Raw genomic sequence first — 27,060 nt, forward strand, 5'->3', positions numbered from 1 at the left:
GAGGGGATTGTCAGCAGCACTCGAGCTACAGGCCTGCAAGAGCAGAGTGGCAAGGGCCAGGAAGGGGTACAAGGCCGGCCCGTTCGCAACCGGAAGCCCAACGCCCAAGTAACAGGCCCCGATTGGATTAGCGGCCCAACCACCAACAGGCAGAAGACTACTTAAGGCGCATCAAGGACTCCGCTAGGGTTCATCTAGAGACGGATCAGAACTGGCGGCGGTGGCTCTCTTTCCCTTTCTCCCACTTTCTTCCCCCATTCGGCTCTGAGAGCTTGTAATCCGAACCCAACCTTGTATCTGAGAGAGATTTCCACTAGTAGATGCTATCAGAGATCCTTTTCTGCCCGCTCTCACATGCTTCTTCTCCTATCAGTGCGCCATCTCCGACAGCACTATTGCTAGATCGAGCCACGGGTGAGCAAGGCGGCTGGCTTGCTTCGACCGCCGCAAGATCCGGCAATGGAAACCTAGTAAAATAAAAAACGAGCGCACTCCAAAGATGAGACATATCTAACTCGAGAGGAGTCATGCCGGGATCCGAATTAGAGCGGGAGCATGAAAATACCTGTCGATTGGATCTGATAGGAACTCCAGGCCGCCATCGCCATAGCTAGAAGCTTGATGCCTCGTGCGGCGCTCGAATGGATAGATTTACTTTTTGTTCTACTGTGTGACGTCAGTATGGACCCACAACAAACCCTAGCCTTATCCGACCCCTCAGCGCCGTTTCAGTGACGTCGCAGTTTGGGCGACACAGGTTATGGGCCATCGGTACAGCACTAGTCCACCAGTCGTTAACTGTCAAATTTCCGTGACCGTATGCCGCCGTTGCCCATCCCGTATGCGTGCTTCAGACATACGATCGCATTCAATATGGTCCTCGACGCGTCGCTGTTCGATTGGCACACATACCAGGAGCAGGCTCGCTCGTCCGTGCCATCGCCTGTTCGAGCGTGCTAGATCTGGACCGACAAGCAATAATATAGTGCCTCTACCAGCTACCCACTAGTGTTTGTTAATTGCACTCATGGGGCGCGTGGGTGGCTCAAAACAACCATCAATTGCCCTCTGCATATATCCGTACAATGATCCTGGGAAAGGAGACAGACCGAATCCAATGCATGTCATTGTCACGTACGGCTGCAGCGAGCTTAACCGGGGAAATCTCAATATCCAATGTAATGAGATCGGGTGTGTCTCCAACATGTTAGCCAAATGAAGTGAAGACGTGGCAACCACTTTTAAGAAGTACTCCCTCCGTCAATTTATCCGTATATGTAGCAAGAAAGACTTTTACATTTTATCAGGTGTCAAAAACAACTACTCTAATTTTAGATATTCTTAGCCAGTTTATCTCAAGTTCTGTGCTATTAATTTTGTTTTTTAACACAATACAAACGTAGATGGTCAGATTTTGTAATCAACAGGAACGTTTCTTCGCACAAAGAGAACCTCATTGCAAAGTCTGAAATAAACTTTTTAAAAATGCGAGCATCGGTGCAAAATCTAGGACAAGAATCTGATGGGCTGGTTTCACCACCAGAAACCTAACCATTTTAGACACGCTCAGTTAATGGTGCTAAACTTGTTAGATGCAGTAGATTAACATAACTTTTTTATGAATAAAGAGATCTAAAGGGCGTCTTATATCTGACTACTATGGAGAAAAACAAAGACTAGCTAGTATAGTGCATATACAATTGAACTTAGAACGATCAATAAAATGAAAATTATATTTAAAAAGCATACTAGTCTTCTTTCTCCTCCACTTAAATGTCCTCCGCTGGAGATTGAAAATTACACCGAACCAACGACAACGAAGAAAAGCGATATATGAAAACACCCTCGCCGTACCGTGCAGATTAACACAATTTACCGTAGTTCCAAACACAACTTCAAGAATAACAGAAGTGCGTTCATTTCGTGAAAACATGGTGACGAACTCCATTTTCACGGAGTACACGCGCACGACGACTTGTCTTATTCATCATTGCCTGACTTTCCATTTTTTTTCGTGATTGCCTGACTTTCCATTTTATTTTATTGCTTACAGACACTGCAGGCTGCTGCAGCTACTGAAGCTCAGGCTGGACGGCGTTGATCAGGTGATCAACGCGCATGCTAGTTACCGCCGGCGGTGCACTTGGCCCCCGGGAAACCATGGTACCAGTCGTTGCAGACGCGGCGGGATGAGTCCGACGTGGCCGGCTCGCAGCTCTTGCAATTTGCGGCACACTGCTCGACCTTGTCCATGCAGCGGCACATCGGCGGGAACGACCTGGTGCACAGAGCCAAGTCGCAGCATTTCCACGGCCTCTCTTCTTCTTCCGCCTTCTTCTTCTTCGCTGTTGCAACAGCCTCCGTGCACATGGGCCCCGGGAAGCCATGGTACCAGTCGTTGCAGACGCGGTGGGATGAGTCCGACGTGGCCGGCTCGCAGCTCTCGCAGGTCGCAGCACACTGCTCGACCTTGTCCATGCAGCGGCACAGCGGTGGGAATGACCTGGTGCACAGAGCGAAGTCGCAGCATTTCCATGGCCTCTCTTCCTCTTCCCCCTTCTTCGCTGCCGCCACCACTCCTGCATCGCCTGCAAGTCCTCAGTTAACGACCCAAGCTGTGACCAATTTCCTCATGCACCAGCTAGCTAACTGAACTGAAGTGAACTAGGAAAAGAAGATGATGGCATGGTCACCTTTGCCTTCGCTCGGCAGGAGAATGGTGCCCACATCGTCGGCGCCGGTGGCCGTGGAAGGGCGGCCGGCGGCGACGAGGAGGACGGCCTCGAGTGAAAGCATCAGCAGGATGCTAGGAACAATGCATCTCTTCATGGTCTTCATGGCTGGTTACTAAGCTTGCCTGTGCGTTTGAAGCCGTGTAGCTTTCAGCCGTATATGTAGCCGCGTGACACCCAACGAAACCAACGCGTGGCGCGGCGTCACCATTAATTTACTTACAGATCTGGACACGTAGTGCCACATATGGGTGTAGGACCGTGGTAGATAGATAAGAGTACAGCCGGGCTTTCATGCATGGATGCAGCCATGCAGGCACGAGAAGCACGCCCTCCATTATTTCAAGTTTTCAACTGCGGCATGGGTACATACGAATCTCTTTATTTTTTCAGAACCGCCATTCAAGGTAGTAATTTATTCGAAGTTTTGGCGGACAACACCCGACTGCACAAGGGCAGTAAAAAAAGCAGGAATTACATCACAAGATTCTACACTCAATCCACTGACTATATCATTTTTAGCACACGTATCAGCTACCTTGTTGGCGTCTAGGTAATATCGAATTCCTGCAAGTTTGAAAGAAGTAACTGAATCTCTCTAAGTAAATAGCCTCCAGTGGACCTAAACGAACCATCCTTCCATTCAACCCGGATTAACAGACAATTCCTTTCACGAGGACTTTCTGCCATCCCTTTTGTATTGCTGGAGAGACTGCCTCCCTAAGTGCTAGCAGTTCACTGAGATAGGGATCCGTCACACTTTAAAATTTGCACATTCTTTGAGCTAAAAACTTCCCAGTGTGGGTACATACGAATCGAATGCATTGTCTACACACCTTTTACTTGTGGCTCACCGATCGTTTGGAAAGCCGGCCCTGAGCAAGTACAATAAGGTGACATAAATAGACTATAAGGACTAAAATATTACATCTTTGGTTAGTTGAAGGAGAGAGAAGAAAAGCGGGTTGTAAGTTAGTAACCAGCTGCAGCACGGGACGCAAAATATTTTGTAAGATTGTAAGGTGGGCCAACTCTTTAGAAAGTGGTACATATTTCAAACTTACTATTATACATGCCGACTATTAAGGTTGGCTCTATATTACATGACAACTTTTTATAGCTGAATGCTGGCTGTATTATTAACCATACTATCATTTGCAACTTGCCGTACGCTGTAATACTCAACAACGTGTGTTATGTACAGTGTCTCATATCGAAAGTTGGCTTACGGAACCTTCTAGCTTCCTGATCAACAGCCTCCTGGCTGATTGTCCAGAGAATGCGTTCTTTTAATTAAAGCTCAACATTCTCTGCAAAAAAAAGGAAAAAAAGGTAGCGCAGCACCTGCCTGGCCAGGATATGGATAGACCGGTACATATGAGATGCCATATATAGCCACTAAACTAGACAAGCTCTTCTCGGTCCACTAGCTCGGATGATCCTCGAAACGAAAAGCCTCCTACCTGGTCCACTAAAATAGATAACCTGGTACATTCCCCTAAAAAGAAAAAGATAACCTGGGTACCTAGTAGGATCGTCTCCGATTGGTGTGACGAGGCTACATATACCGCTTCAAATGCGATGCCAACAACGCCACAAAGGCGCGCACGCACGCACACACACAAAGAGCAAGTGAAGCAGTAACGAGCAACTAGCATGAAGGGTAGCACCACCGCCGTCGTGCTGATGGTCTCAGTCTCACTGGTGGCCCTTCTCCTTGCCGGCGGTGCCGGCGCCGACGAGTCCATCATTCGCCTCCCCGTCGGCCAGGGCGAAGGTGAGCTTTAAACCGTTCCCGGCCGGTTTAGGTCAACTAACTATACATACAGTGCGTTCATCGATCTTGGGAACTTGCCGCAGACGCAGTGACGGAGGAGACGAGGCCGTGGGACTGCTGCGACCGGCCAGTGTGCACCCGCTCCGACCCACCCCTGTGCGGCTGCAAGGACGTGGTGCAGCAGTGCTTCGCCACCTGCAAGAGCTGCAAGCCGGCGAAGCGGGCGGACGAGTCGGCCCCTTCCGGCTACATGTGCCGGGACGCCTACCGTGGCTACCCCGGGCCCAAGTGCATGCTCTGATTCCGATGCCTATATATTTGTTGTTCCATGTGATCGGTTCGACGGTGCTAGCTGCTGCGTGCTGTCTAGTACTATTATGCAAGCTCATGTATGGTGTGCTACCTTTCTGGCAGCGTTGAATAAGATTTTCTATGAATAAGAGTGTTAATTTTGTCACCGATAAATACAGAATGAAGAAAGCGGGAGATCATACGAAAATTGCTTGTAGAGCTCGGCCTCCATGGAGGCCACAACAAATTCAAAATACCAAGTTCATCAAAAGACATATTTTTTATGTTTTGAAAAAATCTGAAAATAATATACATATACATGAAGGCATGACACACATGTGTGTAAATTTCTAGGGCAAAATACGATGAAATGAGGGCTGTGCAAAGAAAAACAAATCTGAGGCTTTTTAACACATGATACTATTCATCCTCCCAGGCAATAAATTTATCTTATTTATACAGATCGCATTTCAAAGAATTTCACCCGAAATTTTTTCACACATACACATAACATCCTTGTTTACTTGCACAATTTTTTCACATTTTTTGAAACCAGAAAGTTTGAATTTTGAATTTTTCAAAAATTTCTACCTCCAGTGAGCTCGGTCACGAAACGTCCATTCTCGAGATCATACATCATGTTTGTTTTTCTTCAAAACTCCTATGGACTGTACGTTGTGTTCCAATGAAAATTTACATAGGTATAAAATGGCGATTCCTCTAGTCCAAACGTCACTCAAGAATTTTACTGATAGCAATCTTCTCCTCTGCACCTTACATTTCAATGTTCAAAAAGGGATTGTGAACAACGGAAAGGATAAATTGGTGTATGTGGCTCGATGTACAAATTATTGACTTTCATAGTTTTCTCCCACTTTACTTCTATCTGTCCTCAATCCTCATCCATCATTGTGTTCTATCTTCATATAACTTGTCCTCGTGTTGTATTAGAATGGTGTTTTTTTATTAATAATGTGTATTCACCTCATACGCTCATTTTACTGTGATTGCCAATGCCATTAGAGTATCCAACCAATCCAATGCAACTATAAATTTCCAAAGATTACTTTTCACCTACAATCATCAAATATCGTAGTTAACTCTTTTTTGTATTGGTTTTTTGTTACTTAAATTATTTTTTGTTCATATGCATGTTGTCGCCTCTAACTTGCTCTTCTATGGGAGTGAAATTATCGGAGGAGGTTGTCAGGGTCACATGGGTTGGACAGTGGTTGTACAGAATTATCACTTCTGGAGCATGAACTCGGTTTTTGTTCATATTTTTCAATAATGACATGGTCTTTTTGTCGCTTTATTTCAAAAAATATAGTTATCCTGTATATTCATTAGAGCCGGACCTCTCTAACCTACTAGCTTGACGATCTTGTTCCAGACAGTGCAATTGATTCAGTAGGTGCCGTCATTGTTCATCCACAGCTCATTGTCAGGGTACCCATGTGGCTATCGTGCCCACATCAGCATATTGGCTCCTCGTGGAGCACGGCTGCCAGACATTAATGGTAACGTTCCACGCCTAGCCGATCCACTGGTGTCACCACGAGGCTACACATACGGGCAGATCGAATGCACAAGCAAAGTCAGTGAGCGACTAGCCATGAAGATGAACATAGCACTATTCCTAGCATCATGCTGATGCTTTCGCTGGGGACAGCCCTCCTCGTCGCCGGCCACGTCTCCGTCGCCGACGACGTGGGCACCATTCTCCTGCCGAGCCAAGGCACAGGTACGCACGGCACGGTGATGCACGCATGCCGAGAGCGTGAACTCCTTTCTCTACTTCAGTTATTAGCTGCTGCTAGCTCGTGCATGAAGAAACTGATCGCTGCTTGGCTCGTTGAGGACTTGCAGACCAGGTGGTAATGGCCGTGGAAGTGCTGGGACGTGCCCTCCTGCACCAGGTCCATCCCGCCGACGTGCAGCTGCGAGGACGTAATTGACAACTGTGCTCCAGCCTGCGAGGACTGCAATGGTTATGTGCACCCACCCCGCCGCGTTTGCCTAGACCACTACACCAGCGACCCCGGGACTAGGTGCACGGATGCCGGCGCCGGTGGCAACTTGTAGCACGCGCGTCGGTTGGATCTCCGGTAAACCAACGCACACCGTCGGCGTGCGTTGCTCAATGAATGGCTACTTGTAGTGTGTGTTTAGTCCTGCATGCCTAGCTACTTGCTGGGGTTGCTGCCTGTGTGTAATAAAAATGGGTGGCCTCAGGCTACGGTAGATAGTTGGGATTGTTTCTGAGATGGGTGGTCCTCATAATCTACATCCTTTTCCTTTTGTAGATACGACCATCAATGCAAGCTGGTCGTAACATATGCAAATTACTAGTCCAAAAGTTACTTTCCATTAGTCTAATTAACTACTTCCCACTATATAGATAAATACATGCATATCATGGGCCCACAATAGACACTCACCACAACTTTAGTGAATACTTTCCTGCATTTCATGATTGTATATTTTTTAGAGAAAGAGGATGACCCCCGGCCTCTGCATCTGGACGATGCATACAGCCATTTTATTAATTATTGACACAAGACCTTACAAAGTCATACAACAGTAAGACTAAACCACCGACTAAGCAACATCTGTCGCTATTCCTATCCAGTTGATGAAGGGGCGCTGAAAGTCTGGGCCTAATACCAAACAGACCTCGCAGCCAAACCTAACATCTAAGACTTGAGGTCCCAACCAGGACGCCTGCCGAGGTATGGGCACCCACCACTCCGGCGTGCTCCTCAACCAGGACGCATGCCGGGTATGAGGCCGCCGCAGCCACCTGCCACTAAACCATCTTCAGAGCTGTACTGCTGCATCAACCTTGCCCAGTCTAGCTGCCGCCGACGCCACCACGACGCCAGGCAGCGTCACCCTCCTGCGCGAGTCCATCTCCGCTCATCAGGCGCCGAGTCTCCACTGCGCCACGCCACCGAGATCCGTCGTCATCAATGGACAAGATGAAACACCACTCCTCCTCTTGTCCCCTCCAGCCAACACTTGGTTCAAAACGATGCCCCCAGGAGGGAGAACGACATCGAAACATCGTCATCGTCCGATCCGGTAGACGAAGATCTAGGGTTTCCCCCCGGAACCTCCCGATCAGGTTGACGTGACCTGCAACAACGATGCCTCTAGAAGGAAACGGCGTCAGAGACGCCGCCATCGTCCGCCAAGACCGCAGTCAGGCGCGATTTTTACCAGAAGCCGTGTCGTCCTGATCTCGTGGCTGGCTAGAACCGCGCGGAGTCTCGCCATGAAGACGTATGCCGCTACTGGTACTCCGGTAGAGATCCTCCATACCCTCACCGGTCCCTCCACGCACCGCCGGCCGGCCAAGACCACGCATCGCTGGATCCGGACGGGACGCCAGATCCGCGGCCGCCGCGACCCATCTTCAGGCAGAGCCATCCACTGGTTCATCCATGGAGTGCTGCCACCATCCATGCACGAAGGGAAGCCCATTGCCATCCTGGACTGCTGCCCGCCGCCCTGCCTGCTGCCCACGGGCACACCACAAGAGACGCCCCTGCCGCCTCAAGGGGATCCTGTTGTAGATCCGCCCGCCCTAGCGCCTTGGCATCGGGCTCGCCGCCACCGCGGACCTCGCCGGCGGCAGCGGCGGCAGGAGGATGGCCGAGGGAGGCTGGCGGCGCTAGATTTTTTGGCCCCCTGGCGTCGCCCAGGGAGGCGATTCAAGGGGGTACGAGGGGAAACTGTCCTGTTCAGGGATCTGCTTCTCAAGAAACTAAGGCAAAGATAATCATCCAATGCATCTGCAGGAGCGTGATATGCAATCATCCAATTTGCTGCAATCACCTTCTAACAAGGGGGGAATCGAGGATAACCGCAACACTCCCCCCGCTGCTGGAAGAAATGTTCATTGGCTTCCATGTCGTCGGCAATTCAACGCAACAATGTTTCGGTCATGCGGAAGCATCGCCGGTACATATGAGATGCCATATATAGCCACTAAACTAGATAAGCTCTTCGCGGTCCACTAGCTCGGATGATCCTCGAAACGAAAAGCCTCCTACCTGGTCCACTAAAAATGACAACCTGGGTACCTAGTAGGTTGGATCGTCTCTGATTGGTCTGACGGGGCTACATATACCCCTTCAAATGCGCTGCAAACGCCACAAAGGCGCGCAGGCACGCACACACACAAAGAGCAAGTGAAGCCGTAACGATCAACTACCATGAAGGGAAGCACCACCGCCTTGCGAGCGCCAGGCGGACGGCCGGGCAAGGCTGCTGTGCTCCCGTGCCCTTTCGCCGCTGGAAGGACTACACCGACAACAACGGCGTGGATGGCGACAACAGTGCCACTAGCCAAGCCGTCCACAATAATGGGGTCACCATCCGCTACAAGCTACTTTAGTTTTTTTGTATAAGTTTTATTTAAACGGACAAAATAATGCCCGTTTCATGTAAATTATGTCTGAATTTCAGTTAATTGTATCATGTTTGAATGAAAAACATTTTGTCAGTTCAAACTTGCTTTAAAATGTATGCATGCATGGTTGAATAACCACACCCATATCACTTTCTGCGGACTCCATGGATAAGTACATATCCGTTTTAGGGGTGAACGTCCGAGATGCCCTAACCCGCGTTATGGTTCGTTAGTTTCTCTGGCTTCACTCTCCTAGGAGAACTACCTCCGGGACGCCTCTACGACGCGTAGGAAGTAGGAACACACCTTCACTGGCACCTATAGTAAACTGGTCTATGTGGCACTGTTTACTTACCCAAGTTGACCCTCGATTCATAGGGGGCGGCTTTTCGAACGATCGGCTAAGCCTTCTCTGGTTTATAGGTTAGATAGAAATACAATAAGAATAAAGAAATTATAAAAAATGAGATGACATGTATCTTATTTTTTATAAGGAAATAGCTTTCTTTTAACTCAAAAATCATTGGATTTAGGATAATGTTTTTTTTAAATGTGAAATATTGTGCCTCATTCTTTGAATAGGAATCCATTCCTACAAACAAGAGAATTTCGAAAAAAAACTCATACAATTTTTCACCTTCTAAATTCCTTCGAAATTCATGTGAACCAAGGAGGCCTTAGATGACGAACAAATTTTCCAGAAAAAAGAAGCTCTCATGAGATGACGAACATTCTTGCAGAAAAGCCCTCTATCACTCCGAATAATGTGCGCAGGTACAATAGCTACAGCAGATATTGTTAGATCTAAAATTCGAGCCCGTATCACTGTGTCACATGATACTCTCGCCACACCCAAGGTACGGTGTGGACAAGCAATTAATTCATTTGATTCAGTCGATTTCGTCGCCATGTGCAGCTCATTGTCAGCATGCCCATGCGGTATCAATGAGAGAACGTGCGACTCGTGCCTGCATGTACGGCCTTTTGTCAATCTGTCTAGTCATCATCCACATCCACGCATATGTGCACGTGTCCTTATCTGCTCGCATGCAGCGATGTCCACGCGTCAGGTGATCCATCGGTGTCACGAGGCTACATATACGGCTGGCTGCCATAGCCAGCTTCACACGCACAAGCAAGCTCACTACACACGCCATGGGGATGAAGCGATGCATCGTTCCTAGCATCCTGCTGATGCTTGCACTGCAGTCTGCAGCCCTCCTCGTCGCCGGCGACGTGGGCGCCATTCTCCTGCCGAGCCAAGGCCAAGGTACGCGTGCGTCAACTCCTTTCTTCTCCGGTTCCCGGCTTCTTTCATGCGTCCATGAAGATCAGAAACTGATTAACTGAGGGCTTGCAGTTGCAGACGAAGCAGCCATGGCGGCCAAGAAGAGGCCGTGGAAGTGCTGCGACCAGGCGGTGTGCACCCGCTCCATCCCGCCGATCTGCCGCTGCATGGACCAGGTTTTCGAGTGCCCCTCCACCTGCAAGGCCTGCGGGCCGTCCGTGGGCGACCCGTCCCGCCACGTCTGCCAAGACCAGTACGTCGGCGACCCCGGGCCCATCTGCCGGCCGTGGGAGTGCTGCGACTCGCCTACCTGCACTAAGTCCAACCCGCCGACGTGCCGCTGCGGGGACGAGGTCGACAAGTGTGCTCCGACCTGCAAGACCTGCCTGCCGTCCAGGCCGCGCCCCTCCCGCCGCGTCTGCCTCGACAGCTACTTCGGGCCCTTCCCGCCCGCATGCACGCCCAAGGCTGTCGCCGCCGGCGGTAACTAGCACGCCCGTTGATCACGCGATCAACGCCGTCGAGTGTCCTCACCTACCCTGCTGCAGACTGCAGTAGCAGTGTGTAAGAATAAAATAAAAATGGATGACCTATATGTGTGGTGGACACACGATTATGAATAAGACAACGTGGTGATGTTCAATCCTTATAAATGAATGGTGCAGTTTTCTTCGGTTTTACAGTCTCTTTTCCTAAGAGGCAACGGGAACATATATTATGAGCTCTTTTATGAACAACATTTTTAAAACACACAAATAGAAATTAAAAAATGCATTGAAATTCTTGGGTGCCCAAGACTTTTTCCTCATACAACCGTCGGTAGCATGCAGTGAGCGTGCCGTGAGTAAAATTCGATGGCGTCTCCTGGCCTCCATTTCAGCTGTGCAAACTTGTTTAGGCCTAGGAGTTTTCTCAAATTAAAAACTAGGAGTTTATAGAAGCAGTGGCCAAGAAAATCACTAATGTAAACAAGAAGACGTCGGTGATCGTGATCTGTGTAGCAAATCTTCGTCCTGGAGAAGAAACGCCCGAGGGCATGTAGGAAGGAACCTGGTTCCGGTCAGGCGAAGTCAATCAACAGGGACCTCACATGCTCCCCGATGGGGCTGACGCTGGCCAACCTTCATCGGATGGAACTGGAGTCGAAGGACGAAGATGCACAACCTTCATCGTGAGCGGGCGGGCTATTCTTTCCTTTCCACCAATCAAGTGTGTCTTCTTTCCTTTCTCCACATGCAAACATTAAATACTAGTAGCTTGTTTAGGGCATCGCCAACGGCGACCCAATCAACGCCATCGAGTGTCCTCCTACCCTCCAGCAGCAGCAGCAGCACGAGTGTGTAAGAATAAAATAAAAATGAATAGCCGGCCTCCTGACAGCACGCGCTACTACTATTTTTGTTTTGACATTCGCTAGTAGAAAACTGGGCTTTAGTCACAGGGCAATATTCACATTAGTCCCGGTTCAGTAACGAACCGGGACTAATGTGAGCATTGGTCCTGGTTCGTGCGGCCAGGGGCCTGCCAGGCCTCGTGGGGGCATTGGTCCCGGTTCGTCCGGATCCTTTGGTCCCGGTTGGTGGGACAAACCGGGACCAATAGGCCACGCTCCTGGCCCACAGCCCTTTAGTCCCGGTTCATACCACAAACCGGGACTAAAGAGCCGGTCCTAGTTGTGGCCAGTGTTTAGTCCCACCTCGCCAACCAAAGGGCGCTCACACCAGTTTATAAGCCCGTCCCTCTCTGCCTTGTTGAGCTCCTCTCAAAGTGAAAATAGACGCCCTTATACAGGGAATTTGACCTAAATTCACAGTAAATTTCTTTGAATTTCATAGAAATTTATTATGAATTTAGGTTGAATTTTCTCTATAGGCGCATCTATGTTCAATTTTTTATAGTAAATAAATAAATAAACCTTAATAAAATAAATAAAAATAAATAACCTTAATAAAATAAACTATAGTAACTAAAATAAATAAACCTTAATAAATTAAATAAAAATAGCAGCAGTAAGATAAATAAAAATAAAATAATTAAAGTAAAATACATAAGTAATTAGAAATAAAATAAATAAGTTTTTTGTTGTAAGTAGAAACAAAACAAAACAAATAAAGCAAAAGAGAAAACAAAAAACAGAGAAAAAAATTATGCCACCTACTGGGCCGCCACGGCCTGAATATGACTTGAAACCCATCCATGGGCCAGGATTCAGGCCCGCAGAAGGCCCAGTAGGCCCCACAGGCAAAGAGAACGGTTAGGCCCGAAAGCCTGCAGTTGAGAGGAGCTCGAGAGGGTGCGCGCAGCAGCGCTTATAAACCAGTCTCGAGCCCTCTCAACTAACGAGGTGGGACTAAAATTTTGACGCGGGGCAGCACAAGACCTTTGGTCCCGGTTGGTGCCACCAACCGGGACTAAAGGGGGTCATTGGTCCCGGTTCGTGGCACCAACCGGGACCAAAGGCCTTTAGTCCCGGTTGGTGCCACGAACCGGGACCAATGAGTTCCCTATATATACCCCATCGCCACAGCAGAGCACTCCACAGTGCTCTGTTTTTTCTGGCCGGCGAGGGGAGGGCATTTGGGTGCTCTAGCTCACCTCCTATGCACATGAGGTGTTCGATGAAATGTCTGAGCCACACTAGTTAATCTTTCTCCTCTCGAAACTCGACCTCCGAGCTCCATTTTCTCCGAGATTTGTCTAGGTTTAGCGGTCCGTCACGTCCCGTCCCCGTCTTCACCGTCGTCGATCGCCCGCGCCGATCTCGTCGCCAGCACCGCCGTGGTGAGCCTCTTGTTCTTATCTTCTTTCTGAAAGGAAAAAATTCTTACTTTAGATAGATACTTGTCTAATTTTGTTACTTTTATTATTCCTTCTTATTACATAGTGCGATGGTTTTGGTATCCGCCCCCGTCGGCCCTCGTCCTGTCTATGATTCGGATGTGGTATATATTATCTTTTTATAACTATTTGGTCCATATATTGTTTATGACAAATATACCGACCAACGTGACATAGATTTTATTTATCTAGGAGGTGGTTGAACCGGAAATTCTAACCGACCCTATTGTCGAGAGGTTAAATTTAGTTGAAGAAGAAAACAATTACTTGAAGAAAAAAATAAAAAAAATTGAGGAGGAGAAGATGATATTGGAGTTGCATGTTGCGGATGTTGTCGATGATCACAAGATCAAGATGGATGCAATGCACTTGAAGATTAGAAAGATTAGAAAATATGCCATTCATACCGAGGCTTGGTATCATTATGCCGTTGGATCAATTGTTACCTTGGTTGCGATTATGATCGCATTTGTTTTCGCATTGAAATGTTTTACATAGTTTCAATGTATGGTTTAATTAATTAGATGCTCTGGAGAGCTATATATATGTTGTTAGATGAGAACTATGTATGTACTTTGGTTTTAATGTGATGATGAACTTCTATTAATTTGGTCACTTAATTATCTATTCATGATGTTCTGTAATGGTTTTTGACACACTTAATTATATATAATGCACGCAGATGAACCGGCAATGGATGTACGGTGACAGACACACCTCCGAGTACTTTAAGGGCGTGCATGATTTTCTCAAAGTGGCTGAGGCAAACAAGCAGAATGGTTTTATGTGTTGTCCATGCCCTATATGTGGGAATACGAAGTCTTACTCTGACCGGAAAATCCTTCACACCCACCTGCTTTACAAGGGTTTCATGCCACACTATAATGTTTGGACGAGGCACGGAGAAATAGGGGTTATGATGGAAGACGGCGAAGAAGAAGAGGACGATGACAACTATGTGCCCCCTGAATACGGTGATGCTGCAACGGGGGAAGCTGCTGAAGATCAAGAGGAACCAGACGATGTGCCCAATGATGCTGCAAGGGGGGAAGCTGCTGAAGATCAAGAGGAACCAGTGCCCGATGATGATGATCTCCGCCGGGTCATTGTCGATGCAAGGACACAATGCGAAAGTCAAAAGGAGAAGCTGAAGTTCGATCGCATGTGAGAGGTTCACAAAAAATGGTTGTACCCCAATTGCGAAGATGGCAACACAAAGCTCGGTACCGTACTGGAATTGCTGCAGTGGAAGGCAGAGAATGCTGTGCCTGACAAAGGATTTGAGAAGCTATTGAAAATATTGAAGAAGAAGCTTTCAAAGGATAACGAATTGCCCGACAGTACATACGCAGCAAAGAAGGTCGTATGCCCTATGGATTGGAGGTGCAGAAGATACATGCATGCCCTAATGACTGCATCCTCTACTGCGGTGCGTACAAGGATCTAAACGCATGCCCGGTATGCGGTGCATTGCGGTATAAGATCAGACGAGATGACCCTGGTGATGTTGACGGCGAGCCCCCCAGGAAGAGGGTTCCTGCGAAGGTGATGTGGTATGCTCCTATAATACCACGGTTGAAACGTCTGTTCAGAAACGAAGAGCATGCCAAGTTGATGCGATGGCACAGTGAGGACCGTAAGAAAGACGGGAAGTTGAGAGCACCCGCTGACGGGTCGCAGTGGAGAAAAATCAAGAGAAAGTACTAGGCTGAGTTTGCAGCTGACCCAAGGAACGTATGGTTTGGTTTAAGCACGGATGGCATTAATCCTTTCGGGGAGCAGAGCAGCAATCACAGCACCTGGCCCGTGACTCTATGTATGTATAACCTTCCTCCTTGGATGTGCATGAAGCGGAAGTTCATTATGATGCCAGTTCTCATCCAAGGCCCTAAGCAACCCGGCAACGACATTGATGTGTACCTAAGGCCATTAGTTGAAGAACTTTTACAGCCGTGGAATGGAAACGGTGTACGTACGTGGGATGAGCACAAACAGGAGGAATTTAACCTGCACATGTTGCTGTTTGTAACCATCAATGATTGGCCCGCTCTCAGTAACCTTTCAGGACAGACAAACAAGGGATACCACGCATGCACGCACTGTTTAGATGACACTGAAAGTATATACCTGGACAAATGCAGGAAGAATGTGTACCTGGGCCATCGTCGATTTCTTCCGACCAACCATCAATGTCGAAAGAAAGGCAAGCATTTCAAAGGCGAGGCAGATCACCGGAAGAAGCCTGCCATGTGTACCGGTGATCACGTACTTGCTATGGTCAATGATTTACACGTAATCTTTGGAAAGGGTCCCGACGGACTAGCTGTTCCGAATGACGCTGAGGGACACGCACCCATGTGGAAGAAGAAATCTATATTTTGGGACCTACCCTACTGGAAAGAGCTAGAGGTCCGCTCTTCAATCGACGTGATGCACGTGACGAAGAACCTTTGCGTGAACCTGCTAGGCTTCTTGGGCGTGTATGGGAAGACAAAAGATACACCTGAGGCACGGGAGGACCTGCAACGTTTGCACGAAAAAGACGGCATGCCTCCGAAGCAGTATGAAGGTCCTGCCAGCTACGCTCTTACGAAAGAAGAGAAAGAAATCTTCTTTGAATGCCTGCTCAGTATGAAGGTCCCGACTGGATTCTCGTCGAATATAAAGGGAATAATAAATATGCCAGAGAAAAAGTTCCAGAACCTAAAGTCTCATGACTGCCACGTGATTATGACGCAACTGCTTCCGGTTGCATTGAGGGGGCTTCTACCGGAAAACGTCCGATTAGCCATTGTGAAGCTATGTGCATTCCTCAATGCAATCTCTCAGAAGGTGATCGATCCAGAAATCATACCAAGGCTAAGGAGTGATGTGGCGCAATGTCTTGGCAGTTTCGAGCTAGTGTTCCCACCATCCTTCTTCAATATCATGACGCACGTCCTAGTTCATCTAGTCGACGAGATTGTCATTCTGGGGCCCGTATTTCTACACAATATGTTCCCCTTTGAGAGGTTCATGGGAGTCCTAAAGAAATATGTCCGTAACCGCGCTAGGCCAGAAGGAAGCATCTCCATGGGCCATCAAACAGAGGATGTCATTGGGTTTTGTGTTGACTTCATTCCTGGCCTTAAGAAGATAGGTCTCCCTAAATCGCGGTATGAGGGGAGACTGACTGGAAAAGGCACGCTTGGAGGGGACTCAATAATATGCAGGGACGGATATTCTTGGTCTCAAGCACACTACACAGTTCCACAGAACTCTACCTTGGTGACCCCGTATGTCAATGAACACAAGAACAGTCTGTGCTCCAAACACCTGGAGCAGTGTGATGACTGGGTTACATGTGAACACATCAGGACTTTCAGCAGTTGGTTGGAAACACGTCTCAGAGGTGACACCACTGTTTGTGATGAGTTGTACTCGTTGTCCAGGGGACCATCTTCGACTGTATTGATTTACAAAGGATAAGAGATAAATGGGAATACATTTTACACGATCGCCCAAGATCAAAAGAGCACCAACCAAAACAGCGGTGTCCGCTTTGATGCAGCAACCGAGAGGGGAAAGGACACATATTATGGTTACATAATGGACATATGGGAACTTGACTACGAACATGATTTTAAGGTCCCTTTGTTTAAGTGCAAATGGGTCAATCTATCAGGAGGCGGGGTACAGGTAGACCCACAGTACGGAATGACAACAGTGGATCTGAACAATCTTGGGTACACTGACGAACCGTTCGTCCTAGCCAATGATGTGGCACAGGTTATCTATGTGAAGGACATGTCTACCAGACCGAGAAAAAGAAAAGATAAGGAAGCAAATACATCATACGATGAGCCAAAGCGCCACATAGTTCTGGAAAAAGGGACATTGTGGGAGTGGAGGGCAAGACAGACATGTCTGAAGATTATGAAAAGTTTCATGAAATTCCTCTCTTCAAAGTCAAGGCTGACCCAAGCATCCTGATAAACGATGAAGATTATCCATGGTTACGGCGCAATAAGCAAATGACACAAGCGAAGAAAAAGTGAAGACTTTCTCCCGCAACTATTATGATGATACCATGCCAACTTTGTAACAGACGAGTATGATACCATTGTCCGTTTTGTACACGAAGTGCATCTAGTTTTTGCCGTAACCCTCTCAACTTTCTTGCACATGCTATGTGGATGAAATGATGATACCATGCCAACTTTCAACCTTTTCAGAGTTCATTTGAAATGCTTTTCAATTTTTGGGTCTTATAGCTCAAAATAATTAGTAAATGCATGAAAAATAACAGGCCAAAAATTAAAAATTATGCCACCTACTGGGCCACCACGGCCTGAATACGATTAGAAACCCATCCATGGGCCAGGATTCAGGCCCGCAGAAGGCCCAGTAGGCCCACAGGCATCTACAGAGAGGTTAGGCCCGTAAGCCTGCTTTAGAGAGGAGCTCGACAGCTCAGGCGCACCGCACCTTATAAACAGGTGCGGCTCTCTCTCAGCTAGCGAGGTGGGACTAAACTCCCACCACCACGCCGCTGTGCAAGGCCATTGGTCCCGGTTGTGGCACGAACCGGGACCAATTCCACCCTTTGGTCCCGGTTGGTGCCACGAACCGGTACTAATGAGGCTGTGGCCCCACGAGCACCTTTAGTACCGGTTCGTGGCACGAACCGGTACTAGAGTTTCTTACGAAGCAGTTTTTTATGTTGGAAATATGCCCTAGAGGCAATAATAAATGGTTATTATTATATTTCTTTGTTCATGATAATCGTCTATTGTTCATGCTATAATTGTATTGTCCGAAAATCGTAATACATGTGTTAATGCATAGACCACAACGTGTCCCTAGTAAGCCTCTAGTTGACTAGCTCGTTGATCAACAGATAGTCATGGTTTCCTGACTATGGACATTGGATGTCATTGATAACGGGATCACATCATTAGGAGAATGATGTGATGGACAGGACCCAATCCTAAGCATAGCATAAAAGATCGTGTAGTTACGTTTGCTAGAGCCTTTCCAATGTCAAGTATCTTTTCCTTAGACCATGAGATCGTGCAACTCCCGGATACCGTAGGAGTGCTTTGGGTGTGCCAAACGTCACAACGTAACTGGGTGACTATAAAGGTGCACTACGGGTATCTCCGAAAGTGTCTGTTGGGTTGGCACGGATCGAGACTGGGATTTGTCACTCCGTGTGACGGAGAGGTATCTCTGGGCCCACTCGGTAATGCATCATCATAATGAGCTCAATGTGACTAAGGCGTTAGTCACGGGATCATGCGTTGCGGTACGAGTAAAGAGACTTGCCGGTAACGAGATTGAACAAGGTATTGGGATACCGACGATCGAATCTCGGGCAAGTAACTTACCGATTGACAAAGGGAATTGCATACGGGATTGATTGAATCCTCGACACCGTGGTTCATCCGATGAGATCATCGTGGAACATGTGGGAGCCAACATGGGTATCCAGATCCCGCTGTTGGTTATTGACCGGAGAGGCGTCTCGGTCATGTCTGCATGTCTCCCGAACCCGTAGGGTCTACACACTTAAGGTTCGGTGACGCTAGGGTTGTAGGGATATATGTATGCGGAAACCCGAAAATTGTTCGGAGTCCCGGATGAGATCCCGGACGTCACGAGAGGTTCCGGAATGGTCCGGAGGTGAAGAATTATATATAGGAAGTCAAGTTTCGGCCACCGGGAAAGTTTCGGGGGTTACCGGTATTGTACCGGGACCACCGAAAGGGTCCCGGGGGTCCACCGGGTGGGGCCACCTATCCCGGAGGGCCCCGTGGGCTGAAGTGGGAAGGGAACCAGCCCCTAGTGGGCTGGGCGCCCCCCATGGGCCTCCCCCCATGCGCCTAGGGTTGCAAACCCTAGGGTGGGGGGGCTTCCCACTTGCCTTGGGGGGCAAGGCACCCCTTGGCCGCCGCCCCCCCAACCATAGATGGGTTTTGGCCGGCCCCCCCTCCCAAGGGGGCCTATATAAAGGGGGGGGGGAGGGAGGGCAGCAACACACAGCCTTTGGGCGCCTCCCTCCTCCCCTGCAACACCTCTCTCTCTCGTATAAGCTCGGCGAAGCCCTGCCGGCATCCCGCTACATCCACCACCACGCCGTCATCCACGTTCATTGGAACGCTTCCGCTCGCGATCTACAAGGGTATGTAGATGCACTCCTTTCCCCTCGTTGCTAGTATACTCCATAGATGCATCTTGGTGAGCGTAGGAAAATTTTAAAATTATGCTACAATTCCCAACAGTGGCATCATGAGCCAGGCCTATGCGTAGTTACTATGCACGAGTAGAACACAAAGCAGTTGTGGGCGTTGAGTTTGCCAATTCTTCTTGCCGCTACTAGTCGTTTCTTGTTTCGGCGGCATTGTAGGATGAAGCGGCCCGGACCGACCTTACACGTACGCTTACGTGAGACAGGTTCCACCGACTGACATGCACTAGTTGCATAAGGTGGCTAGCGGGTGTCTGTCTCTCCTACTTTAGTCGGAACGGATTCGATGAAAAGGGTCCTTATGAAGGGTAAATAGAAATTGGCAAATCACGTTGTGGTCATATGTAGGTAAGAAAACGTTCTTGCTAGAAACCTACAAACCACGTAAAAACTTGCAACAACAATTAGAGGACGTCTAACTTGTTTTTGCAGCAAGTGATATATGTGATATGATATGGCCAGAAGATGTGATGAATGATATATGTGATGTATGAGATTGATCATATTCTTGTAATAGGAATCACGACTTGCATGTCGATGAGTATGACAACCGGCAGGAGCCATAGGAGTTGTCTTTATTATTTTGTATGACCTGCGTGACATTGAATAACGCCATGTAAATTACTTTACTTTGTTGCTAAACGCGTTAGCCATAGAAGTAGAAGTAATCGTTGGCGTGACGACTTCATGAAGATACAATGATGGAGATCATGATGATGGAGATCATGGTGTCATGCCGGTGATGAAGATGATCATGGTGCCCCGAAGATGGAGATCAAAGGAGCATAATGATATTGGCCATATCATGTCACTATTTGATTGCATGTGATGTTTATCATGTTTTTGCATCTTATTTGCTTAGAACGACGGTAGTAAGTAAGATGATCCCTTATAATAATTTCAAGAAAGTGTTCACCCTAACTATGCACCGTTGCGAAGGTTCGTTGTTTCGAAGCACCACGTGATGATCGGGTGTGATAGATTCTAACGTTCGAATACAACGGGTGTTGACGAGCCTAGCATGTACAGACATGGCCTCGGAACACACGCAATACACTTAGGTTGACTTGACGAGCCTAGCATGTACAGACATGGCCTCGGAACACGGAGGACCGAAAGGTCGAGCATGAGTCGTATAGAAGATACGATCAACATGGAGATGTTCACCGATCTTGACTAGTCCGTCTCACGTGATGATCGGACACGGCCTAGTTAAACTCGGATCATGTTTTCACTTAGATGACTAGAGGGATGTCTATCTGAGTGGGAGTTCATTAAATAATTCGATTATATATGAACTTAATTATCATGAACTTAGTCTAAAATCTTTACACTATGACTTGTAGATCAAATGGCCAACGTTGCCTCAATTTCAACGCGTTCCTAGAGAAAACCAAGCTGAAAGATGATGGCAGCAACTATACGGACTGGGTCCGGAACCTGAGGCTCATCCTCATAGTAGCCAAGAAAGATTATGTCTTAGAAGCACCGCTAGGTGATGCACCAATTCCACAGAACCAAGACGGTATGAACGCTTGGCAGCAGCGTGCTGATGATTACTCCCTCGTTCAGTGCGGCATGCTTTACAGCCTAGAACCGGGTCTTCAAAAGCGTTTTGAGAAACATGGAGCATATGAGATGTTCGAGGAGCTGAAATTAGTTTTCCAAGCTCATGCCCGGGTCGAGAGATATGATGTCTCTGACAAGTTCTTCAGCTGTAAAATGGAGGAGAACAGTTCTGTTAGTGAGCACATACTCAGAATGTCTAGGTTGCATAATCGCTTGTCTCAGCTGGGAGTCAATCTCCCGGATGACGCGGTCATTGACAGAATCCTCCAGTCGCTTCCACCAAGCTACAAGAGCTTTGTGATGAACTTCAATATGCAGGGGATGGAAAAGACCATTCCTGAAGTATATTCAATGCTGAAATCAGCTGAGGTAGAGATCAGAAAAGAACATCAAGTGTTGATGGTGAATAAAACCACTAAGTTCAAGAAGGGCAAGGGTAAGAAGAACTTCAAGAAGGACGGCAAGGGAGTTGCCGCGCCCGGTAAGCCAGTTGCCGGGAAGAAGTCGAAGAATGGACCCAAGCCTGGAACTGAGTGCTTTTATTGCAAGGGAAGTGGTCACTGGAAGCGGAACTGCCCCAAATACTTAGCGGACAAGAAGAAGGCCGGCAACACCAAAGGTATATGTGATATACATGTAATTGATGTGTACCTTACCAGTACTCGTAGTAGCTCCTGGGTATTTGATACCGGTGCGGTTGCTCATATTTGTAACTCAAAACAGGAACTACCGAATAAACGGAGACTGGCGAAGGACGAGGTGACGATGCGCGTCGGGAATGGTTCCAAGGTCGATGTGATCGCCGTCAGCACGCTACCTCTGCATCTACCCACGGGATTAGTTTTGAACCTCAATAATTGTTATTTAGTACCAGCTTTGAGCGTGAACATTGTATCTGGATCTCGTTTAATTCGAGATGGCTACTCATTTAAATCCGAGAATAATGGTTGTTCTATTTATTTGAGAGATATGTTTTATGGTCATGCCCTGCTGGTCAATGGTTTATTTTTGATGAATCTCGAACGTGATGTTACACATATTCATAGTGTGAATACCAAAAGATGTAAAGTTGATAACGATAGTCCCACATACTTGTGGCACTGCCGCCTTGGTCACATTGGTGTCAAGCGCATGAAGAAGCTCCATACAGATGGACTTTTTGAGTCTCTTGATTACGAATCATTTGACACATGCGAACCATGCCTCATGGGTAAGATGACCAAGACTCCGTTCTCCGGAACAATGGAGCGAGCAACCAACTTATTGGAAATCATACATACCGATGTGTGCGGTCCAATGAGTGTTGAGGCTCGCGGAGGATATCGTTATGTTCTCACTCTCACTGATGATTTAAGTAGATATGGGTATGTCTACCTAATGAAGCAAAAGTCTGAAACCTTTGAAAAGTTCAAGGAATTTCAGAGTGAGGTTGAGAATCAACGTGACAAGAAAATAAAATTCTTACGATCAGATCGTGGTGGAGAATATTTAAGTCACGAATTTGGTACACACTTAAGGAAATGTGGAATAGTTTCACAACTCACGCCGCCTGGAACACCTCAGAGAAATGGTGTGTCCGAACGTCGTAATCGCACTCTATTGGATATGGTGCGATCTACGATGTCTCTTACCGATTTACCGCTCTCATTTTGGGGCTATGCTTTAGAGACTGCCGCATTCACTTTAAATAGGACTCCGTCGAAATCCGTTGAGACGACACCGTATGAATTATGGTTTGGGAAGAAACCTAAGCTGTCGTTTCTAAAAGTTTGGGGATGCGATGCTTATGTCAAGAAACTTCAACCTGAAAAGCTCGAACCCAAGTCGGAAAAATGCGTCTTCATAGGATACCCTAAGGAAACTATTGGGTATACCTTCTACCTCAGATCCGAAGGCAAGATCTTTGTTGCCAAGAACGGGTCCTTTCTGGAGAAGGAGTTTCTCTCGAAAGAATTGAGTGGGAGGAAAGTGGAACTTGATGAGGTGATAGTCACCCCTTCCGAACCGGAAAGTAGCGCAGCGCGGGAAAATGTTCCTGTGGTGCCTACACCGACTGGGGAGGAAGTTAATGATGATGATCATGAAGCTTCGGATCAAGTTACTGAACTTCGTAGGTCCACAAGGACACGTTCCGCACCATAGTGGTACGGCAACCCTGTCCTGGAAATCATGTTGTTAGACAACGGTGAACCTTCGAACTATGAAGAAGCGATGGCGGGCCCGGATTCCGACAAATGGCTAGAAGCCATGAAATCCGAGATAGGATCCATGTATGAAAACGAAGTATGGACTTTGACTGACTTGCCCGATGATCGGCGAGCCATAGAAAACAAATGGATCTTTAAGAAGAAGACAGACGCGGATGGTAATGTGACCATCTATAAGGCTCAACTTGTCGCTAAGGGTTATCGACAAGTTCAAGGGGTTGACTACGATGAGACTTTCTCACCCGTAGCGAAGCTGAAGTCCGTCCGAATCATGTTAGCAATTGCTGCATATTATGATTATGAGATATGGCAGATGGACGTCAAAACGGCATTCCTTAACGGCTTCCTTAAGGAAGAGTTGTATATGATGCAGCCAGAAGGTTTTGTCGATCCTAAGAATGCTAACAAAGTATGCAAGCTCCAGCGCTCAATCTATGGGCTGGTGCAAGCATCTCGGAGTTGGAACATTCGCTTTGATGAGTTGATCAAAGCGTTTGGGTTTACACAGACTTATGGAGAAGCCTGTGTTTACAAGAAAGTGAGTGGGAGCTCTGTAGCATTTCTCTTATTATATGTGGATGACATATTGTTGATGGGAAATGATATAGAATTCTTGGAAAGTATAAAGGCCTATTTGAATAAGTGTTTTTCAATGAAGGACCTTGGAGAAGCTGCTTATATATTAGGCATCAAGATCTATAGAGATAGATCAAGACGCCTCATTGGTCTTTCACAGAGTACATACCTTGACAAGATATTGAAGAAGTTCAATATGGATCAGTCCAAGAAGGGGTTCTTGCCTGTATTGCAAGGTGTGCAATTGAGCACGGCTCAATGCCCGACCAGGCTGAAGATATAGAAAAGATGAGTGTCATCCCCTATGCCTCGGCCATAGGGTCTATTATGTATGCCATGCTGTGTACCAGACCTGATGTAAACCTTGCCGTGAGTTTGGTAGGAAGGTACCAAAGTAATCCCGGCATGGAACACTGGACAGCGGTCAAGAATATCCTAAAGTACCTGAAGAGGACTAAGGATATGTTTCTCGTTTATGGAGGTGACGAAGAGCTCGTCGTAAAGGGTTATGTCGACGCTAGCTTCGACACAGATCTGGATGACTCGAAGTCACAGACCGGATACGTGTATATTTTGAATGGAGGAGCAGTAAGCTGGTGCAGTTGCAAGCAAAGCGTCGTGGCGGGATCTACATGTGAAGCGGAGTACATGGCAGCCTCGGAGGCAGGACAGGAAGCAGTCTGGATGAAGGAGTTCATTACCGACCTAGGGGTGATTCCCAATGCGTCGGGCCCGATGACTCTCTTCTGTGACAACACTGGAGCTATTGCCCTTGCGAAGGAGCCCAGGTTTCACAGGAAGACAAGGCATATCAAGCGTCGCTTCAATTCCATTCGTGAAAGTGTTCAAAATGGAGACATAGATATTTGTAAAGTACATACGGACCTGAATGTAGCAGATCCGTTGACTAAACCTCTCCCTAGAGCAAAACATGATCAACACCAGGACGCAATGGGTGTTCGATTCATCACAATGTAACTAGATTATTGACTCTAGTGCAAGTGGGAGACTGTTGGAAATATGCCCTAGAGGCAATAATAAATGGTTATTATTATATTTCTTTGTTCATGATAATCATCTATTGTTCATGCTATAATTGTATTGTCCGGAAATCGTAATACATGTGTGAATGCATAGACCACAATGTGTCCCTAGTAAGCCTCTAGTTAACTAGCTCGTTGATCAACAGATAGTCATGGTTTCCTGACTATGGACATTGGATGTCATTGATAACGGGATCACATCATTAGGTGAATGATGTGATGGACAGGACCCAATCCTAAGCATAGCATAAAAGATCGTGTAGTTTCGTTTGCTAGAGCTTTTCCAATGTCAAGTATCTTTTCCTTAGACCATGAGATCGTGCAACTCCCGGATACCGTAGGAGTGCTTTGGGTGTGCCAAACGTCACAACGTAACTGGGTGACTATAAAGGTGCACTACGGGTATCTCCGAAAGTGTCTGTTGGGTTGGCACGGATCGAGACTGGGATTTGTCACTCCGTGTGACGGAGTGGTATCTCTGGGCCCACTCGGTAATACATCATCATAATGAGCTCAATATGACTAAGGCATTAGTCACGGGATCATGCGTTGTGGTACGAGTAAAGAGACTTGCCGGTAACGAGATTGAACAAGGTATTGGGATACCGACGATCGAATCTCGGGCAAGTAACTTACCGATTGACAAAGGGAATTGCATACGGGATTGATTGAATCCTCGACACCGTGGTTCATCCGATGAGATCATCGTGGAACATGTGGGAGCCAACATGGGTATCCAGATCCCGCTGTTGGTTATTGACCGGAGAGGCGTCTCGGTCATGTCTGCATGTCTCCCGAACCCGTAGGGTCTACACACTTAAGGTTCGGTGACGCTAGGGTTGTAGAGATATATGTATGCGGAAACCCGAAAGTTGTTCGGAGTCCCGGATGAGATCCCGGACGTCACGAGAGGTTCCGGAATGGTCCGGAGGTGAAGAATTATATATAGGAAGTCAAGTTTCGGCCACCGGGAAAGTTTCGGGGGTTACCGGTATTGTACCGGGACCACCGGAAGGGTCCCGGGGGTCCACCGGGTGGGGCCACCTATCCCGGAGGGCCCCGTGGGCTGAAGTGGGAAGGGAACCAGCCCCTAGTGGGCTGGGCGCCCCCCCCCCCATGCGCCTAGGGTTGCAAACCCTAGGGTGGGGGGCTTCCCACTTGCCTTGGGGGGCAAGGCACCCCTTGGCCGCCGCCCCCCCAACCCTAGATGGGTTTTGGCCGCCCCCCCTCCCAAGGGGGCCTATATAAAGGGGGGGAGGGAGGGCAGCAACACACAGCCTTTGGGCGCCTCCCTCCTCCCCTGCAACACCTCTCTCGCTCGTATAAGCTCGGCGAAGCCCTGCCGGCATCCCACTACATCCACCACCACGCCGTCGTGCTGCTGGATCTCCATCAACCTCTCCTTCCCCCTTCCTGGATCAAGAAGGAGGAGACGTCGCTGCACCATACGTGTGTTGAACGCGGAGGTGCCGTCCGTTCGGCACTCGGTCATCAGTGATTTGGATCACGGCGAGTACGACTCCGTCATCCACGTTCATTGGAACGCTTCCGCTCGCGATCTACAAGGGTATGTAGATGCACTCCTTTCCCCTCGTTGCTAGTATACTCCATAGATGCATCTTGGTGAGCGTAGGAAAATTTTAAAATTATGTTACGATTCCCAACATTTTAGTCCCACCTCGCTAGCTGAGAGGAGTAGAAGCGGTTTATAAGCCCTGAGTGCAGAGACGATGAAGAAGAGGCGCAATGCTCACCTTCACGTTGCTTAGCTTCAAGCCTTGAGGAATAAGGTAGACTGCATGGAGCTATGTGCAGTGCAGTCTACACTATTCCGAAAGGCCTGAAGCTAATCAACGAGCATTGCGCCTCTTTTTTATTTTTAATAACTTATTACAACTCCGGACTTCTTGTGTTACGACAAAATAAAATAAACTTTATGAAACTAAAATTAACAAAGTATTTTCTGTTCAAAACATTATAAGAAACCTCCAGTATTATTGAAACTAAAATCATATAAAACTGATGCAACTAAAATTATCGAAGTATTTTCTGTTCAAAATCATTAACAGCAAAAAGAATTTTCATAAAGAACT

The 27,060-nt window shown here is 47.6% G+C and overlaps 3 protein-coding genes and 1 long non-coding RNA gene across 7 annotated transcripts; 3 read left to right on the forward strand and 1 right to left on the reverse strand.

The window, feature by feature from the left end:
* Window positions 1-1,902: 1,902 nt before the first annotated feature.
* LOC109739437 (Bowman-Birk type trypsin inhibitor) lies at window positions 1,903-2,885 on the reverse strand. 2 transcript variants are annotated; one of them, XM_073509820.1, is made up of 2 exons: window positions 2,694-2,885; window positions 1,903-2,579 (listed from the first exon to the last, which is right to left on the reverse strand). In XM_073509820.1, exons 1-2 carry the CDS (start codon window positions 2,836-2,838, stop codon window positions 2,122-2,124), a joined length of 603 nt encoding a protein of 200 aa, XP_073365921.1. In that variant the 5' UTR covers window positions 2,839-2,885; the 3' UTR covers window positions 1,903-2,121. The 2 variants fall into 2 exon arrangements, with proteins under 2 accessions (XP_073365921.1, XP_040259169.2); XM_040403235.3 differs by having other exon boundaries at window positions 1,903-2,588; window positions 2,694-2,883.
* A 133-nt stretch (window positions 2,886-3,018) lies between these two features.
* LOC109739439 (Bowman-Birk type major trypsin inhibitor) lies at window positions 3,019-4,954 on the forward strand. The gene is made up of 2 exons (XM_020298526.4): window positions 3,019-4,509; window positions 4,593-4,954. Exons 1-2 carry the CDS (start codon window positions 4,389-4,391, stop codon window positions 4,808-4,810), a joined length of 339 nt encoding a protein of 112 aa, XP_020154115.1. The 5' UTR covers window positions 3,019-4,388; the 3' UTR covers window positions 4,811-4,954.
* Window positions 4,955-5,763: 809 nt separating this feature from the next.
* Window positions 5,764-7,170, forward strand: LOC109739436 (uncharacterized). Its single transcript, XR_012180890.1, has 2 exons — window positions 5,764-6,544; window positions 6,670-7,170. It is a non-coding gene; the product is annotated as an uncharacterized lncRNA (long non-coding RNA).
* A 3,130-nt stretch (window positions 7,171-10,300) lies between these two features.
* LOC109739438 (Bowman-Birk type trypsin inhibitor) lies at window positions 10,301-11,158 on the forward strand. 3 transcript variants are annotated; one of them, XM_040403238.3, is made up of 2 exons: window positions 10,301-10,487; window positions 10,578-11,158. In XM_040403238.3, the coding sequence occupies exons 1-2, from the start codon at window positions 10,373-10,375 to the stop codon at window positions 10,994-10,996; spliced, it is 534 nt and encodes a 177-aa protein (XP_040259172.1). In that variant the 5' UTR covers window positions 10,301-10,372; the 3' UTR covers window positions 10,997-11,158. The 3 variants fall into 3 exon arrangements, with proteins under 3 accessions (XP_040259172.1, XP_020154114.1, XP_073365922.1); XM_020298525.4 differs by having other exon boundaries at window positions 10,326-10,487; window positions 10,584-11,158; XM_073509821.1 differs by having other exon boundaries at window positions 10,333-10,493.
* Window positions 11,159-27,060: the final 15,902 nt, after the last annotated feature.

Source organism: Aegilops tauschii, chromosome 3 (assembly GCF_002575655.3).
Source record: "Aegilops tauschii subsp. strangulata cultivar AL8/78 chromosome 3, Aet v6.0, whole genome shotgun sequence".
NCBI classification, from domain to species: Eukaryota; Viridiplantae; Streptophyta; class Magnoliopsida; order Poales; family Poaceae; genus Aegilops; species Aegilops tauschii.

Bases quoted from the DNA above. Each gene is read 5' to 3' on its own strand.
- LOC109739439 (XM_020298526.4), top strand. From the start codon at position 4,389: ATGAAGGGTAGCACCACCGCCGTCGTGCTGATGGTCTCAGTCTCACTG. The intron at 4,510-4,592 runs GTGAGCTTTAAA...AACTTGCCGCAG, and splicing joins CCCCGTCGGCCAGGGCGAAG to ACGCAGTGACGGAGGAGACG.
- LOC109739438 (XM_073509821.1), top strand. From the start codon at position 10,373: ATGGGGATGAAGCGATGCATCGTTCCTAGCATCCTGCTGATGCTTGCA. The intron at 10,494-10,577 runs GTGCGTCAACTC...GAGGGCTTGCAG, and splicing joins GAGCCAAGGCCAAGGTACGC to TTGCAGACGAAGCAGCCATG.
- LOC109739437 (XM_040403235.3), bottom strand. From the start codon at position 2,838: ATGAAGACCATGAAGAGATGCATTGTTCCTAGCATCCTGCTGATGCTT. The intron at 2,589-2,693 runs GTGACCATGCCA...GAGGACTTGCAG, and splicing joins CCTGCCGAGCGAAGGCAAAG to GCGATGCAGGAGTGGTGGCG.